Source organism: Trichosurus vulpecula, chromosome 8, assembly GCF_011100635.1.
Source record: "Trichosurus vulpecula isolate mTriVul1 chromosome 8, mTriVul1.pri, whole genome shotgun sequence".
NCBI classification, from domain to species: Eukaryota; Metazoa; Chordata; class Mammalia; order Diprotodontia; family Phalangeridae; genus Trichosurus; species Trichosurus vulpecula.
Genome location: NC_050580.1, coordinates 105,012,899 through 105,028,327, shown reverse-complemented (window position 1 = coordinate 105,028,327; position 15,429 = coordinate 105,012,899). Strand labels below are relative to the sequence as shown.

Here is a 15,429-nt window from a genome sequence, read left to right as displayed (position 1 = left end):
TGTAATCAGGATCATTTCAGGCAATAACATTAAGTTCATAAATTCTGTGCTGTTCCTGAATGAACACGTATGAATAAATTTTTTTTGGTAGTATTTTAAAGTGTACAATTGTCTCAAAAATGCTAACATTATTGGCCCTATTTTATGGGCGTGAAAACTGAGTTTTCAGGAGGTTAAATAACTTATTATTAGTCTGATAGATAATAAGTGTTGACCTCAGAATTTGAAGCCAGTCTCCTAAATTCAGATCCAGTTTTCTTTCTAACACATTGCATTATCTCCATACAATTTTACCATTTCACCTAGCTTGATTTATTATATTTTAAAGGTGATGGTTTCACCAAGAATGTTCTCTCCTTAGTTATTATAGGCCATTTCCTTCATTTCAGAGATTTTTAAGGAAAATGAGTTTAAATTTTTTTTTCAAACCACAATACTCTTAAGTAGTGCCTCTTAACCCCCTTAGTCATCCACAGTCTGACCTCTGATAGGTTGTTGTTTGATTTAAAAATTAAATTGACTCCTTGCTTTTGTTTCTTGCCCTCTTACAATTCTTTAGAGATGTGTAAGTATAATAGTGAGTGCTCTTGAACTTGTCAGTTATGCTTTTTTGATGGATGATTTGGGATTTTCTTTATCAAAGTGTTTTTTTGTGAAGTTCTACCCAGAGCTGGTCCTCCCCAAATCTTTAATCTTTAAATTACATATTTTGCTGTTGATAAGATTATCAGTGCAACATTTGAACTCTCAGGTGATTTTTAATTAAATTTTATTTCTTTTGTATAGTGTTTTAATAGATTACTGTATTCTTTGACTAACCTTGATTGATTTTAAAACATGATCTTAATGCCTTTTTTGCAATACTTTATTTATTTTGTCTGTTAATTCATTATTGGAGAGTGGTACCTCTTTCCTTTAGGTTAGGTTAGGTAAGATCACAGAGTGGCTACATTTCTTACTATCTTTGAAGATCTCAGTGGTGCTTTTTTAAAGACTCTAAACAAGTTGGAGGAAAATACTGATGAAAATATGATTTGGCCATGTGGAAATACAGCCATTTTATGTATAACCACGTCAATGTCAACTAAACAACCTGTTTGCTTCTTTTACAAAAATGTATAGCTTGCTTTAGGTAAACTCAATACATGAACATTTTTGTTTATGAAACATAAATTAAGAGCTCTTAGGATAATAGGATCTTAGAGCTTGTGAGGATATTAGAGACCATCTAATCCAACTACTTCATTTTACAGATGTGGAAACGAAGGCTCAAAAAGGTTAGTTGACTTATCCAAAATCAATTTACACTTAAATGACAGGGGAAGGATTTGAACTTAGATCCTTCAACTATCAAACTAGGAGTTTTAGTTAACCACAGTTTCTTCAACTAGGGCTTCTACTCCATATAAAATATGATTTAATTATAGTAGTTCAATTTATATATGGATTTTCAGTAGTATTTATTGCATAATGTAAATTTTGCCTATAGTCATAGTTAATATAAATTTGTTTGAATGCCTTCATTTTTGTCCTTTTTTTGGTATGGTTTGGCCTTTTCAGAAGAAGTAATGCAGTCTGTGTAAGAGAAGTACTTCTGATTTTCTTAGGACGTGCCACTTAGTGGGAATAACTATCTAGAGCTACCTTTTTAACAATTGCCTTTACTTAGCAGTAGGAATGGTTTCTAACTTGTTAATCTAGGTGATGTTTTTCTGTCTCTTGCCTTTGAAATATGTTTTGGAAGTACAGAATTTGGGATACCAGTTACATCTTTTGGTTGTGTGGAATGTGTAACTCAGTTCTACTAAAGTATAACTCAGGGGGGAACTTATGTGAGGAATCATGACTGATGAGAGACTAGGTGAAACAAACATTTTCACAAAATAAAGGAAGTGCTGATTAGTTTAACAAAGAAAGAGGTATTTTCTTATGCTTTGTAACAGTGTTCGTGTTGGAAGGGGATTCCCTTGGGCTTGTTTTTCCCGGTCTTGGCATGGCTCGTGAGTCAAAGTGGAGCATTTTATGCAATTTCAATTCTATGCTTCATTTCCTTGAATGCCACCAAACTGCACCCTGTAGAATTACAGGTTTATGTATTAGAACTGTGTTGTATTCAATGAAAAGTCACAGATCTGGTTGAGATAACAACTTTGATTCAAAGAGGAAGTACAGGAGGATGCCTCTCTCAAAGGAAGGTTATTTGTGAAAAAGGTTCCATGTGACTTAATAATAAAATAATAGAAATGTCTTTCCATGTCCTTGGAAGGTTTTAAACATTCAAAAGATTGGTGGCAAAAATGATAAGAGTTCATTAGTGTTTGTCTTCAGAGGTTTATTTCATTGCAATAATAAAATAGGACAAGCAGCTGTATTATTCTAAACATCTCAACCTTATGGGGAATTTAGTGTAATTGAATATTTTAGAGGCACGTTATTGGAAAGGGCCTGGTCTAATACTTAGGCTCTGAGAAGCAGAAGGACTATTTCTGAGCATGCTCAAGTATGATACTTAAATTAATGGTTTATTGTCATCACTGTTTTGATCTTCATTTTCTCTGTACACATAATGAGGTATCTTCTCTTCTCCCTCTCCTCTTCCCCCCCCCCCATACTGTTTTGAATAGCTAGATGATTAAACAAAGATGCTTAAATCACCTTTATGACTATTGAAGTTCTCTATTATTCACCCCAGTGGGTTTTAACTTCTTGCCTTTTTTTTCTTATGCTTAATTTTGTAAAGCTGATTCTAAGAGAATTCTTTGTCCATTCTTTAGGCAGGCCCTTATTCATATGCTTAGCAATGATTTTAGATAATGTATTGTTTAGCCCTGTATCAGAATGAAAATAAATATTATCTGGAACATGCCCTAGATTTTTACTGATGTACTTTCCTCCTTTTGGAATGCCGTCCCTGATCCCTGGCTGTCAAAATTTTACCTGTTCTTAAGACACAATGCATATGCAACTTCTTCCATGAAGCCTTCCTTATTCCCTATATTAAATCAACAAACTTTTATAAAGTGCCTACTATATGCTAGGCACTGTGCTAAACACTGGAGATACAAAGGAAGGCAAAACATAGTCCTTGCTCTTATGAAGTTTACAATCAAGTGGGGCAGACAACATATATAACTATACTAACAAGCTATCTATAGGATAAGTTGGATAGAATCACAGAGGGAAGGCACTCATATTAAAGAGGGATTCTTGCAGAAGGTGGAATTTTAGCTGGGATTAGAAAGAAGCCAGGGAAGTCAGGAGGCAGAGACAAGGACAGAAAGTATTCCGGGTAAAGGCAACAACCAGTGAAAAGGCAAGGTAAGGAAGGAGGCCAGTGAATCCCAGAGTATGTGGAGATCTTAAGGTGTAAGAAGACTGGAAAGGAAGGAAGGGGCCAGGTCATGAAGGGATATACAAGCTAAACAGAAGATTTTGTATTTGATCCGGGTGGCAACAGAAAGCCACTAGAATTTGTTGAATGGGAGAGGGGGGAAATGTAATATAGTCAGAATTGCACTTTAGGACTTGGATAGCTGAGTGGAAGACAGACTGGCTGAAGTCAGAGAGAGACTTAAGGCAAGGAGACCAACCAGAAAGCTATTGCAAAAGTAGTCAAAGCATAAGATGAGGAAGGCTTGCACCAGAGTGGTGGTAGTGTCAGGGGAGAAGGACAGTATAGGAGAGATGTTATGAAAGTAGAATTGACAGGACTTGGCAGTATTGGATATAGGGGGTGAGAGAGTGAGAAGTTGAGGGTGATTGGGTGACATGAAGATGGTTGTGCCCTTGATGGAGTTCGCTTCTGTACTCCTAGCGCTTTGTACTTCTCTTGTAGCACACATCCTGTGTTGCCCTTTCAAAATAGTTCATCTGTCTTACTAAAATGTAATATGCTAGAGAATAGGAGCCATGTGTTTTTCATCATTGTATCCCACACAGTGCATAGCGTTGCACATAGTAGGTATGTGAGAAATAGGTAACTAAATTTTGGGTGTAAAATTTCATTTAATGATATGTTCAATATGATTGTACATGTATAGCCTATATCAGACTGCATGCTGTCTTGGGGAGGGGGAAGGGAGAAGGGGGGGAAATTTTAGAACTCAAAATCTTATAAAAGTAAATGTTAAAAACTAAAAATAGATAAATAATTTTTAAAAAAATAACTTCACTTAAGGTAAGGTAGATAGTAGCTTTGCACCTATAATTTTCCCTCCACTTTTGATTTTTGCTTTTTAATTATAGAAAAGAACATTTTGGAAAGGAATTAGATTAGAGCATTTAGTGCCATTTTTGCCTGTTGGTATTTGGAAATGTTGTCAGTGATACAACTAAAAATGGCATAAATTTCCTGACTTGATTAAAAGGTTTACACCCTTAGCAATCATTTTGTTCTTTAGAAAGGAGATAAATAATAAAGAGTTGCCTGTTTGAAAGCAGTGGGGAGAACCTGCTGTTTTAATTTTGTTCACAGCAGTAGGTCAGACTCTGTTCTTTTGGTGCTGGCCTTGATAATCGGTTCAATATAATATTTGAATTCATCTATTACATATCTTATGCATTTGTGGTTATCTTAGAATTACCAAAATGTTGAGAGGCTATGGGAAATAAGTCTGCTCTTCTATAAATATAGCATTCTGTTTACCAAAGGTCCAACTGCTTTATATATGGATTATATCTCACAATCCTCTTTGGTTTTTTTAAAAAATCAAATCAATGTAGAAGAGCACTTAAATCATAAGTATTTGTTCACAAGGGGGTTTAATTTCTCAATTGATCCTTCATACTTGGTGAAGCCCTTAAAAAAACTTTAAATTTATGTCCTGCACCCCTCTCTTAGCTCACTAATTTGCCCAGAAGTTTCTTTAAACTTGAATATTATTAGGGTTAGTGTAAGGAAGACCCGGGGAATATTGTGAAAGTGTTTTTTTTTAACTTTTCATATATGTGTATATATCCATATTTAGTATTTAATTCTGTGTTATCTGATAAACTGGAAACTGTCACCCTTTTTTGTAACGTTTTCAGAGTTGGTGGCTATGTTCTTCATAACATCATCTGAATGCTTATTTCTTTTGAAGGAGAACCATCATCAATTCAAGGTGGGGGCTGGGTAGGGAGGAATGTACACTAGCCTTCCTTCAGTCCTGTCCTCCCACTCCAATGAAGACCTCATAAAACTTTTCAAAGGACAAACTGAAAATGGAAGTATTAGACTTAAGGAAATCTTTTTATTTCTTGGACTGCAAAAGGCACATAGGCATAGTTTTTTTTTTTTTACTTTTGTTGCTTAAGTCTGGGGATCCAATGGTAAAATGGATCCTTCTATACTCTTTCCTCTCTTCCTCTGTCACCTAGTAGGTGCTTAATAAATGCTTGAAGAGATACATGATAATAGCTTAAAGAGACATAAAGGTTAAATAAAGGTTTTCTGAAGGATGGGGAGACCTATGAAAGGGCAGCTAGGTGGCACAGTGGATTGAGTGCTGGGCCTGGAGTCAGGAAACCTATGTTTTCTCCCAAACCTATTATTTAACTTCTCAGATCTCCAGGCCCTCCACCTCTCATTGTTCTCCTTCTTAGTCCGTGACATTTACCATCCACACTATCTTCATTTTCCATCTGTAGCAGTGGAGATCTCCTTATCTATTCCAAGGCTCTTAAAACTTGTCCTAATTCTTCATCTCTTCTGATGGGGAACCAAATCCTCATCTAGTCTCCATTTTCCCCTTTCTGAATCTCTCTTCCACAACCAACCAGTATTAATCATATGACATCATATTGTAGTGATGAAAATGGACAGCTTAAATTGAAATGTAGGGTAAATATCAGGAAAATAATATTTAGCACCAAACATTTCTAACCCCTAATATTCCCAAAGCAATCTCAACCTACAGGTAGTTTTACTGCCTTCCAGATAACCTGTCTTCCCAACATGGTGTCAGGTAGGATAGCTCAGTCATTCATGATGAATAGCAGGAAACCATATTGAAGCTCTTGTGGCGCATTCATTGTCTGCACTGGAACTGTGAAGCATTGAAGTCTGCAAACATCATTTCTCTGGATGGGAACTAGAACTGAAAGGAAAGCCTCTTGCTTCTGCTTCTGCCAGAATCACCCTTAACAAGCAGAGTCTAGATGCAAATATGAGGGAAGCCCAAGTGTCTACAAACCTCTATGTGATGAGCTGTGACATGGTCTGGAATCTCCTAGCTCTGGGGCCATTATCCTTCTCCAATCCACTTCTCACTTTCCCAAAGGTTCTTTCAAAACTTCTCACCCAAGCAATTGCCCCATGCTTCCTTGCCTACACATAGAGGCAATTAAAGCCCTTCATACAATGAGTGGTCTCTTTGATCCCAAAGCATTATGGGAGAGTGGCAGTCCTCAGGGGAAAAGGCCCTTTTCACCTCTGTAGGTGACCAGTTCAGCTATGAACTATTCTGCACCATTGCATCCCCAGTCACCTCTTTCCAAACTCCAGCCCCACCTTTTGTCTTTATACCTGCTTGCATGCTACTCGAGAAAGTTATGAAGTTGTTTTAACTGATCCCTCTAGACATTTGTTTTTTATCTCATCTGGGCTCTCACTGCTACTCAAAAATTCTTTTATTCTTCCCTGATTGAGTCCAAACTCAATTCTAAACATTTTTTACTTTAAGCCCTGTGAACCACCTAGACCGGTAGGGGACTCAGAGGATAGAGTTCTGGGCTTGGAGTCAAGAACTGACTTCAAATACTGCTTCCACCACTTGTTAATTGTGTGACCCTGGAGACAGCCTCAGCCTCAGTTTCTTCATCAGTGAAATAAGTGGAGTTAGACTTAAGGTCTTCTAAGGTCCCTTCTGGTTCTAAATCTCTGTTCATAGGACCTTAGATAGTTGTGCAGTAGAAACAGTTCAGTGGTAAAGTGGGTATAGCATTGGACTTGGAATCAGAAAAGCCCAACATCAAATCTTGCACCAGGTACTTACTAGCAGTGTGACCTTGGGCAAGTCATTTATCCCTGGGCAAAGTTACTCTCTCGGCCTCAACTTTCCTCACGTGTAAAAGGAGAGGAGTAGAAATTGTTATGCTCTGAGATTCTAAATCTGTGATCTCTGAGCTTATAACCTCTCCCTGAGCCCTGTTAGGCCAGGACCTATTTTTACTGGGAAAACAGAAGTTATGCAATATAAGCTCCCTTTTATCTTTTAATCCAGGGTTTCATAACTTGGGGTCTGTGAACTTGTTTTTTTAAAAAATAAATATCTTGATGACTGTATTATAATAGAATTGGTCTTCTTTGTATATTCTTTTTATATACTCTTCTTTATATATTTTATTTTGTTCATTTAAAAACATTATTCTGAGAAGGGATCCATAGGCTTCACCATCCTGTCAAAGGGGTCCATGATACAACCTTTGCTCAGCTCTGTACCTCTCAAATCATCTATAGTAATCTCCATTCTTTTCTCCTTTGCTCCAGTCTCTGAGGAAGATGGGCCTACTCTTTGCCTTCTGCTCATACTTTTACTCTCCTGTCTCCTCTGAGAACTTGTCCCCTCAATCTCTCTCTTTCTCACTTCAGTTTTTCCTTAATTGGTTCATTCTCTGCTACCTATAAACATTCACAGATCTTTTTGTATTTATTCAGTTGTTTTTCATTTATATCCGACTATTTGTGACCCCACTTGGAGATTTTTGGCAAAGGTACTGGAATGATTTGCCATGTCCTTCTCCAGCTCGTTTTATAGATGAAGAAACTGAGGCAAACAAGGTTAAGTGACTTGCCCAGGGTCACACAGCTAGTGTCTGAGGCCAGATTTGAATTCATGAAGATGAGTTTTACTGACTCCAGGCCCAGTACTCTATCCACTGTGTGACCTAGCTGCCCTTTCATAGGCCTCCCCACCCTTCAGAAAACCTTTATTTAACCTTTATGCCCCTTAAGCTATTACCGTGTATCCCTTTCAAGCATTTATTAAGCATCTACTAGGTGTTAGGCACTGTGTTTAAAAAAAAAAGACAAAAAGTACCTGCTCTCAAGGAGTTCAGTCTAATGGGAGAGACACATGAAAACATATACACACATACACACAGTAAATTAGAGATAAATAATCAAAAGATAGAAGGCACTAGCATTAAGGGGGATCAGAAAAGACTTCTCATAGCGGGTAGAATTTTTATCTGGAACTTGAATGAAATCAGACAAGTCAAAAAGGTAGAGATGAGGAGGGAGAGCATTTCAGGCATGGGGGACAGCCCCTGAAATGCCTGGAGATGAAGATGAAGTGTCTGGTTTGAGGATCAGCAAGGAAGCCAGTGTCACTGCAATCTAGAGTACTTGGAAGAGAGGAAGGTTTAAGAGGAATGGAAAATTAGGATTTTATCATTGACTGTGGACGTGGTAGGGAATTACTGGAGTTTTTGAAATGAGGGAGGAGGTGACATGGTCAGACCTGCCTTTTAGGAGAATTTGTAAGCTCGGTGGAAAATGGACTGGAGTGGGGAGGGAGGCAGAGAGAACAAACAGCAAGGGGATTGCAGTAGTCCAAGTACTCTTAGAAAGGGTCATTTCAATCCATTGCCTCCACTTCCTTCGCTTTTTATTCACTCCTCAATCCATTGCAATTTAGTTTCCTACCCTGCCACTCTACAGAAATTTTTCTCTCCGGTTTCTAAGGATCTCTTAACTGCTCCATCAGTGTTCTTTTCTCTGTCTTGATTTAATTTGATGTCTAGTTTTTTACCCTGTCAGCATAACTTCCTCTTGGATGCTTTTTCCTTCTTTGGCTTCTTTGATGTTGTTCTGTTTGTATTTTCTGCCTGTCTGAACTTTCTGGATCATCATCCATTTCTTGTAGATGACATCTGAAGTTTTGTCTTGGACCCTTTTCTCTTCCCTCTCAGTGCTTGGTGATCTTATCAGCTCCTTTGGGTTCAGTTATTATCTTGATATAGGAAAGGATTAGGGCTGGAATGGACCTTAGTGGTTGAGTCTGACTCCCTTATTTTACAGATTAGGAAACTGAGACTCAGAAAGGTTGAGTGACTTTCACAAGGTCATATAGCTGGTGAGTGAGGCAGGATTAAGCCCAGGTTGTCCTGACTTCCAGTCTAGGGTCATATTCACTACTGCACTCCAGCCTCTCCTCTTCATGAAAATGACTTCATAGTCTCCATTCCTAGTCCTCGTCTCTCTCCTAACCCCTAACCTTGCATTGTCATCCATCGGACATCTCTGTCTCCATCACGTCCCCTCATCACCATCTCAAACTCAAAATACTCATGAAAAAACTCATATTTCCCCTCAAACCTATCATTTTCTCAAATTTCCTAGTCCTTTGACGGCACGCTCTCCTAGTCACTCAGGTTCGTAACCTTCCAGTTATCCTTGACTCCCTCACCTATGAAGTCAATTCAGTTGTCAAGATCCTACCTCCACAACATCTCTTGCTGCTATCCCATTTTCTGCACTCATGTAACTTCTACATTAATTCATTTACAACATTATTTCTTGCCTAGACTATTCCAATAGCTTCCTAATTGGCCTAATCCTGGTCTTTCCCCTTTCCAACCCATCCTCTCCTGCCAAACTAGTATTCCTATATTACAGGTCTGACTATAGCCCTGCCCATGCTCAACCTTTAGTGGCTCCCCATTGCCTTCTAAAACCTCTCAGGTTGGCATTTAATTCTCTCATAATCTAGCTCTTACTATTCTAGACATCCCATATTAATCGCTTTCATGAACTCTATACTCCAGTCAAACTGAATTAATAATAGCTGTCCCCTGAATTTGGCTTTTCCTTTTACATAAGCCATCTGCCATGTCAAGAATGCACTCTTCCTTAGCTTCTACCTCAAGACTCCCTAGTTTCCTTCAAGGCTCCACTTAGGTGCCATATCCTATGGGAAGACTTTCCTGATCTCTTTCTTCTCCACCCCACCCCCAGGTATTTGTCCATTCTCCTTTCTGTAGTTACTTTGTATTTATTTATTGGTGTGTATGTTGTATCCCTCCAGTGGAGTATATATAAGGTCTTAGGGACTGTTATTTTTGTCTTTGTATCCTCATTGCTTAACTTAGTAGTACCCAGAACATAGCAGGCACTTATTAAATGTTTGTTAAATGGAACTGAAATTATTGAAACTATCAGCAGTGTGATGAAAATGTCATAATATTAAAGTTGTATGGGGTAGACCTAAGGAGTTAGAATTGAACTAAAATGTTTCATAGTAATTAATGATTGCAATAATTCCAATAATTGGTGTAGGGATCTTGAAATTTTTAGGTATTTAGTTTTACCCCTTTTTTCAGCTATAACCCTAACCATTTTAAGCAACCATATTGATACCTTAGAGTTTTCAATAAAATGTTCATTTTGTACTTATTATACGGTTTCTTTCTCCATAGCAAGAAAGAGCTTGAGACAATTCAGTACTGCTTTTATTAATAGAATCACGTAACTTTACTTTAGTATTTCACTGGCATTTTTCCCACTGAAAACAGAAAACATTGAATCTGAAAATTTAGATGAATAGACATCTTAGCAAGTAGAATTAGAGAGGTACTATATGTTTTACTCTTAGGGATATTCACTGGAATGTGCTATAGTGATTGACTTGCTCCCCCAGCAATAGAACTTGGCTAATCTTTTTTTTTCCCCTTTCTTTTTCTCTTTCCTTTTCTTTCTTTTCTCCCTCTCCCTCTCTTCTTTCTTTCTTCCTCTCTCTCTTCTCTTACTCATCTTTCAGGTCTACACACAATGAGCTGGAAAAGAATCGGTGAGTCTATGATAAAGTGAAAATAATAAGTAAAAATAAACTAACAACTTTTATGTGAAGGGATTGTAATATGGTATATTCAATAATAGTATTATAAAGAAAGATATATATTATAATCCTAACCAATTATCTCTAAAAGACAACCCCCTAAATAAACTTTGCTATCTAAACCAAAAGAAGTGACCCATACAATTTATGGCATCTCCTTTTTTGCACTTTCCTAGTAAAAGCTAATTGTTACAAAAAAATGGTCTATATGTGGTGTTACTAAGGTATCAGATTTCTGAGGCACTAGTTAATTCTTGTTACCACAAACTAAAGAGCCTGTGAGTTTCTTTCTCTTTGATAGGACTATCATAATCCCTATAGTAAAAAAAGAAATTAATATTAAAATAAAGAGTGTTCACTTCACTGGCCATTATTAAACCAGTAGAGATGTTCAGGGTTTTTAGCCAGCACCCTTTACTTTTTTCCCCTGTTCTTTTCCCTCTGAATACTTATTATACTTTGTATTCCTTTTATGGTACTTATCACATTCTGCTTTATGTGTATATTTGTTTTATATACCCTGCTAGGTAATAAACTTATTGGGCAGTGGCCATATCTTACTTGTCATTTTATTCCCCAGAGTGCCTGACATGGTACCTGATAGACTCACTAAAGATTTATTGAATGAATATTTGAATGTAAAAGTGAAAGAGGCATAGTTTAGAATTTTCAGTTGGAAGGGATTTTCAAGATAATCTCAACCAAGCATTTTATTGTATTGATGAGGAAATTGAAGCCTAGAGAGGCCATAATCTAGAATTAGAGCACTGTGAGATCTTAGATGTGTTGTCATCTAACCTATGCCTGGGCAGGAAGCCCATCTAGGACATCCCTAACAAATGTTGTCTCACTTCCTACTTAAATTGAGGTGGACTGTGTAAATAGTATCACTCTATCTACTCTATTTTTAAAGGAAGCTAGGAAGTTAATCTTGTATGACTTTGTTCTTGATGAATTTAAACTGGCTTCTAGCGTGGTGAAGACTCTTAACTTCTCTAAGCCTCAGTATCCTTGTATATAAAATGGAGATAATCCTTGTCCTTTCTACCTCATGTGAGGAAAGCACTGAATGGCTCTATATATGTGAGAAGTGATTGTTGTAAAAGGAAGAAGCTTTCCTCTCTCAGCTGGGAGATCAGGAAAAGTTTCATGGAGTATGTAGTGGTATTTGGTCTGGGCTTCGAAGAATGGATATATTGTTGACAGGCAGATTGATGAAGGTCATTCTAGAAATAAGGAACAGCAGGAGGATATGGGGAAGAATAAAACGTAAGGTACATTTTGGAGTCAGTGAGTAGTCCAGTTTGGTTAAAGCATAATTCTTTCTTCTTTGTTAGGCCACCTTCTGTGCCGTAATCTGTGTGTGTGTGTGTGTGTGTGTCTGTCTGTCTGTCTGTCTGTCTGTCTGTCTGTGTCTGCCCTGGGCTCCCAATATGATCTGTATTCTCAGTGTTCTTATTAGTATCCATGGGTTCAGTGATCATGTCTTTGCATATAACTCCCAAATCTAAATATTCACCCCTTATCTCTTTCTTAGAATTCAGTCACACATCACCAGTTGCCTACTGGACATCTCCACTTTGATGTCCCAGATACATCTTAAACTTATGAAGTAACAACTCAACCTTAAATTATAAATTCCAAAATGGAACTTGTAATCTTTCCTCCTAAAGCCACCTGCTTTCCCAACTTGTTTCTGTCAAGAGTGCCACTAACCTTCTAGTCTTCCACGTTCATAACCTATGAGTCATCATCCTCAACTATCCCATTTTCTTTGCCCCTCATATCCAGTAGTTGTTAATTTTTGTCAATTCTACCTGTACATCTCTCACATCTTTCTTGTTCTCACCATTTACATGGTTACAAATCTAGCTCAGACCCTTATTACTTCTCTCATAGGTTATTGAAGTAACTTCTTAATTTGTCACTCTGCTTCCACTTTCTCCCTTTCCAATCCATCCTTCATAGCTGCAAAAATTTATGTTCCTAAAGTTTCCTTAATACCTCTAGGACAGGAATTCTTGAGCTGGGGTCCACAAGACCACTTAGGGGTCCCGTGGATAGGTTCTAGAGAATCTATGAACTTGGATGAGAAAAAATTTTCATTTCAATATAGTTAGAGCCCTTTGTAGTCCTGTGTATTTTACTTTATGCTTTTAAAAATAAATAGTCCATAGCCTTTACCAGAATATCAGAGAGGTCCATGGTACAAAAAAAAGGTTGACTACAGCTCTAGGATAAAATGTAAATCAGCTTGACATTTAAAACCTTTGACAACCCAGCAACAACCTGTATTTCCAAATTTATTTCATATCACCCTTTGTCATACACTGTGCATGCCAGACAAACCGGCCTACTTTTTCTTCCCTGTTCTAAAGATTCTGTCTTCTGACTTGATGCCTCCCATGCCTGGAATGTTCACACTCTTCACCTCTTTCTCTTGGAATCCCTAGTTTCCTTCAAGGCTCTGCAGGAGCCAGTCCCTCTCAGTTGTTAATGCTCCCCTCCCCAAATTACTTTGTATATATTTGCCTATCTTTGTACATAGTGCTTTTCCTCAGTAGATTCCTTAAGGACAAAGACTGTTTTGTTTTTGTCTTTGTACCCTCAGAGTCTAGTATGGTGTCTGCCATATAGTTATTACTTAATAAATGCTTGCTGAAGACTTGAATTGAGAAAACTATATAGGTTGGTGCCATGTTGGGGAGTAGTTCCCAGTTAGAGGTTTAAGAAGCCCTTGAGGGTTTGCAGTGATGGCACAAGGAGTTCTTTAATGGTGCCTTAAGCGGTAAAAAAAAATTCCACTTTACAAGTATATTTTTCTTCTGTAATAGTAAGCAAGCGCATGTTTGAAGAATTATAGATTTGCTTCAGCATGTCAAGATCATACACACAATGATTTTGTTGTTCATGTAGCAGTTATATGCAGCTGCTTCTAAGTACAACATGTTATTGCAGTTTCTCAACTTGTCATCAAATTGTTTCCAAAATGCCAGAAGCATCCAGCCTTTCAGTGCAAAGCGATTCCCAGTGGATGATCAGATGCATGCATGTACCCTCATTTATATTCTGTATTGTACCAGAATAGCTCCCTTATTCCCCTCTTACCCAGTAATTGTACCTCGTCAGCTATATAATCACATGATCAAAATGTTACCCTTTTTTTGCGTTCTTAGAGTACAAATACCAGTCTTTTTGAAAACTATAATCACTCAGTGTGCACATTACAAAAACCATCTTGAATCCATCATAGACCATCACAAGCGTTTTTTAGAAACAAACCTTATATTGCAATATTAAGACTGTTTTCTGATTTAAACTTATACTTCATTTATGTTACTATTCTCTCTGGCAGATTTTCAAATGAACTGGTTGACAACACTGGTCAGTCATTCAGTAAGGATTTTGTGGAAGTATAGCTGTATGCCACTGGTAGAAAAGAAGAAAGTCATGTCCGAAGAGTCTTTCATCTTAAAGATTAGTTTGTATATAAATGTTGTTTTTTAAAAAAAGGAAGCAATATATGCAATCAGACATTTATCATTTAATGCAGTACTTTTTTTTAGCCCATAGAGTACATATTTTATATCATAACTAGCTATTCATTTTTTAGTTGGTTAAAGCTAAAATTTTTTAAATGAATATACATTTTTCATGAAACAAACTTGTGAAATTCTCCAACTATTTTCTATTCCATATTTCTGTATTTTCACTTTATTCTTGGTTTTAAATAAAAATACAGACATAAACTCCATGCAGAACAACATTTGATGTTGATTTATTATTGCAAACCTTTATTCAAACAAAAAGCCCAATATCAAAATTAAGTTTATATGTTATTATATTATGTTAAACATCTTCCAAGTTATAACTTATTTCATTAAAAATATTATTCATGCTCAACAAAATAAATTTAATATGAAGTCTTGCCGATAATAATAAGTACATGAGGTCTTGCTGAATTATTTCATTTACCCAACAAAATATTTGTAATTATGGTATAACTAGTTTTATAATTTTATATATTTTTAATTTTTTTCATTTTAAAGATCACTCTATTTTTTATGACTTTTTTCAATTACCTGTAAAAAAAATTTTTAATTTAAAAAAAAATTTGAGTTCCAAATTGTCTCCCCCGCCCCCATTGAGAAGGCAAGCAGTTTTATATGGATTATACATTTGCAGCCATGCAAAACATATTTCCATATTAATCATCCTGTGAAAGAAAACACAGAACCCCCCAAAATCCAAGAAAAATAAAGTATAAAAAGTATGCTTTGATTTACATTCAGATGCCATAAGTTCTTTCTCTAGGGATAGATAGCATTTTGCATCATAAATCCTTTAGAATTGTCTTTTATCATTGTATTATTAAGAATAGCTAAGTCATTCACAGTTGATCATCATTACAATATTGTTGCTACAATATTGTTGCGTACAATGTTCTGCTCTCTTCATTTTGCATCACTTCGTGTAAATCTTACAAGGTTTTTCTGAAAGCATCTTGCTTGTCATTTCTTATAGCACAACAGTGTTCTATCACAATCATATACCACAAGTTGTTCAGCTGTTCCCTAATTGATGTATATCCCTTTGATTTTCAATTCTTTGC

General features: G+C 36.7%; 1 protein-coding gene across 3 annotated transcripts in view; it reads left to right on the top strand.

Annotated features, from left to right (window-relative positions):
* MXI1 (MAX interactor 1, dimerization protein) overlaps positions 1–15,429 on the top strand; it is a 104,661-nt gene that overhangs the window by 38,405 nt on the left and 50,827 nt on the right. For 2 of the 3 annotated variants that reach the window (XM_036736173.1, XM_036736174.1), the window contains exon 3: positions 10,740–10,769. The exons of the other annotated variant lie outside the window; for it this stretch is intronic. In XM_036736173.1, coding sequence (XP_036592068.1) covers positions 10,740–10,769 — 30 coding nt within the window. The remainder of the gene's footprint in view (positions 1–10,739; positions 10,770–15,429) is intronic. 3 annotated transcript variants of the gene reach the window in all.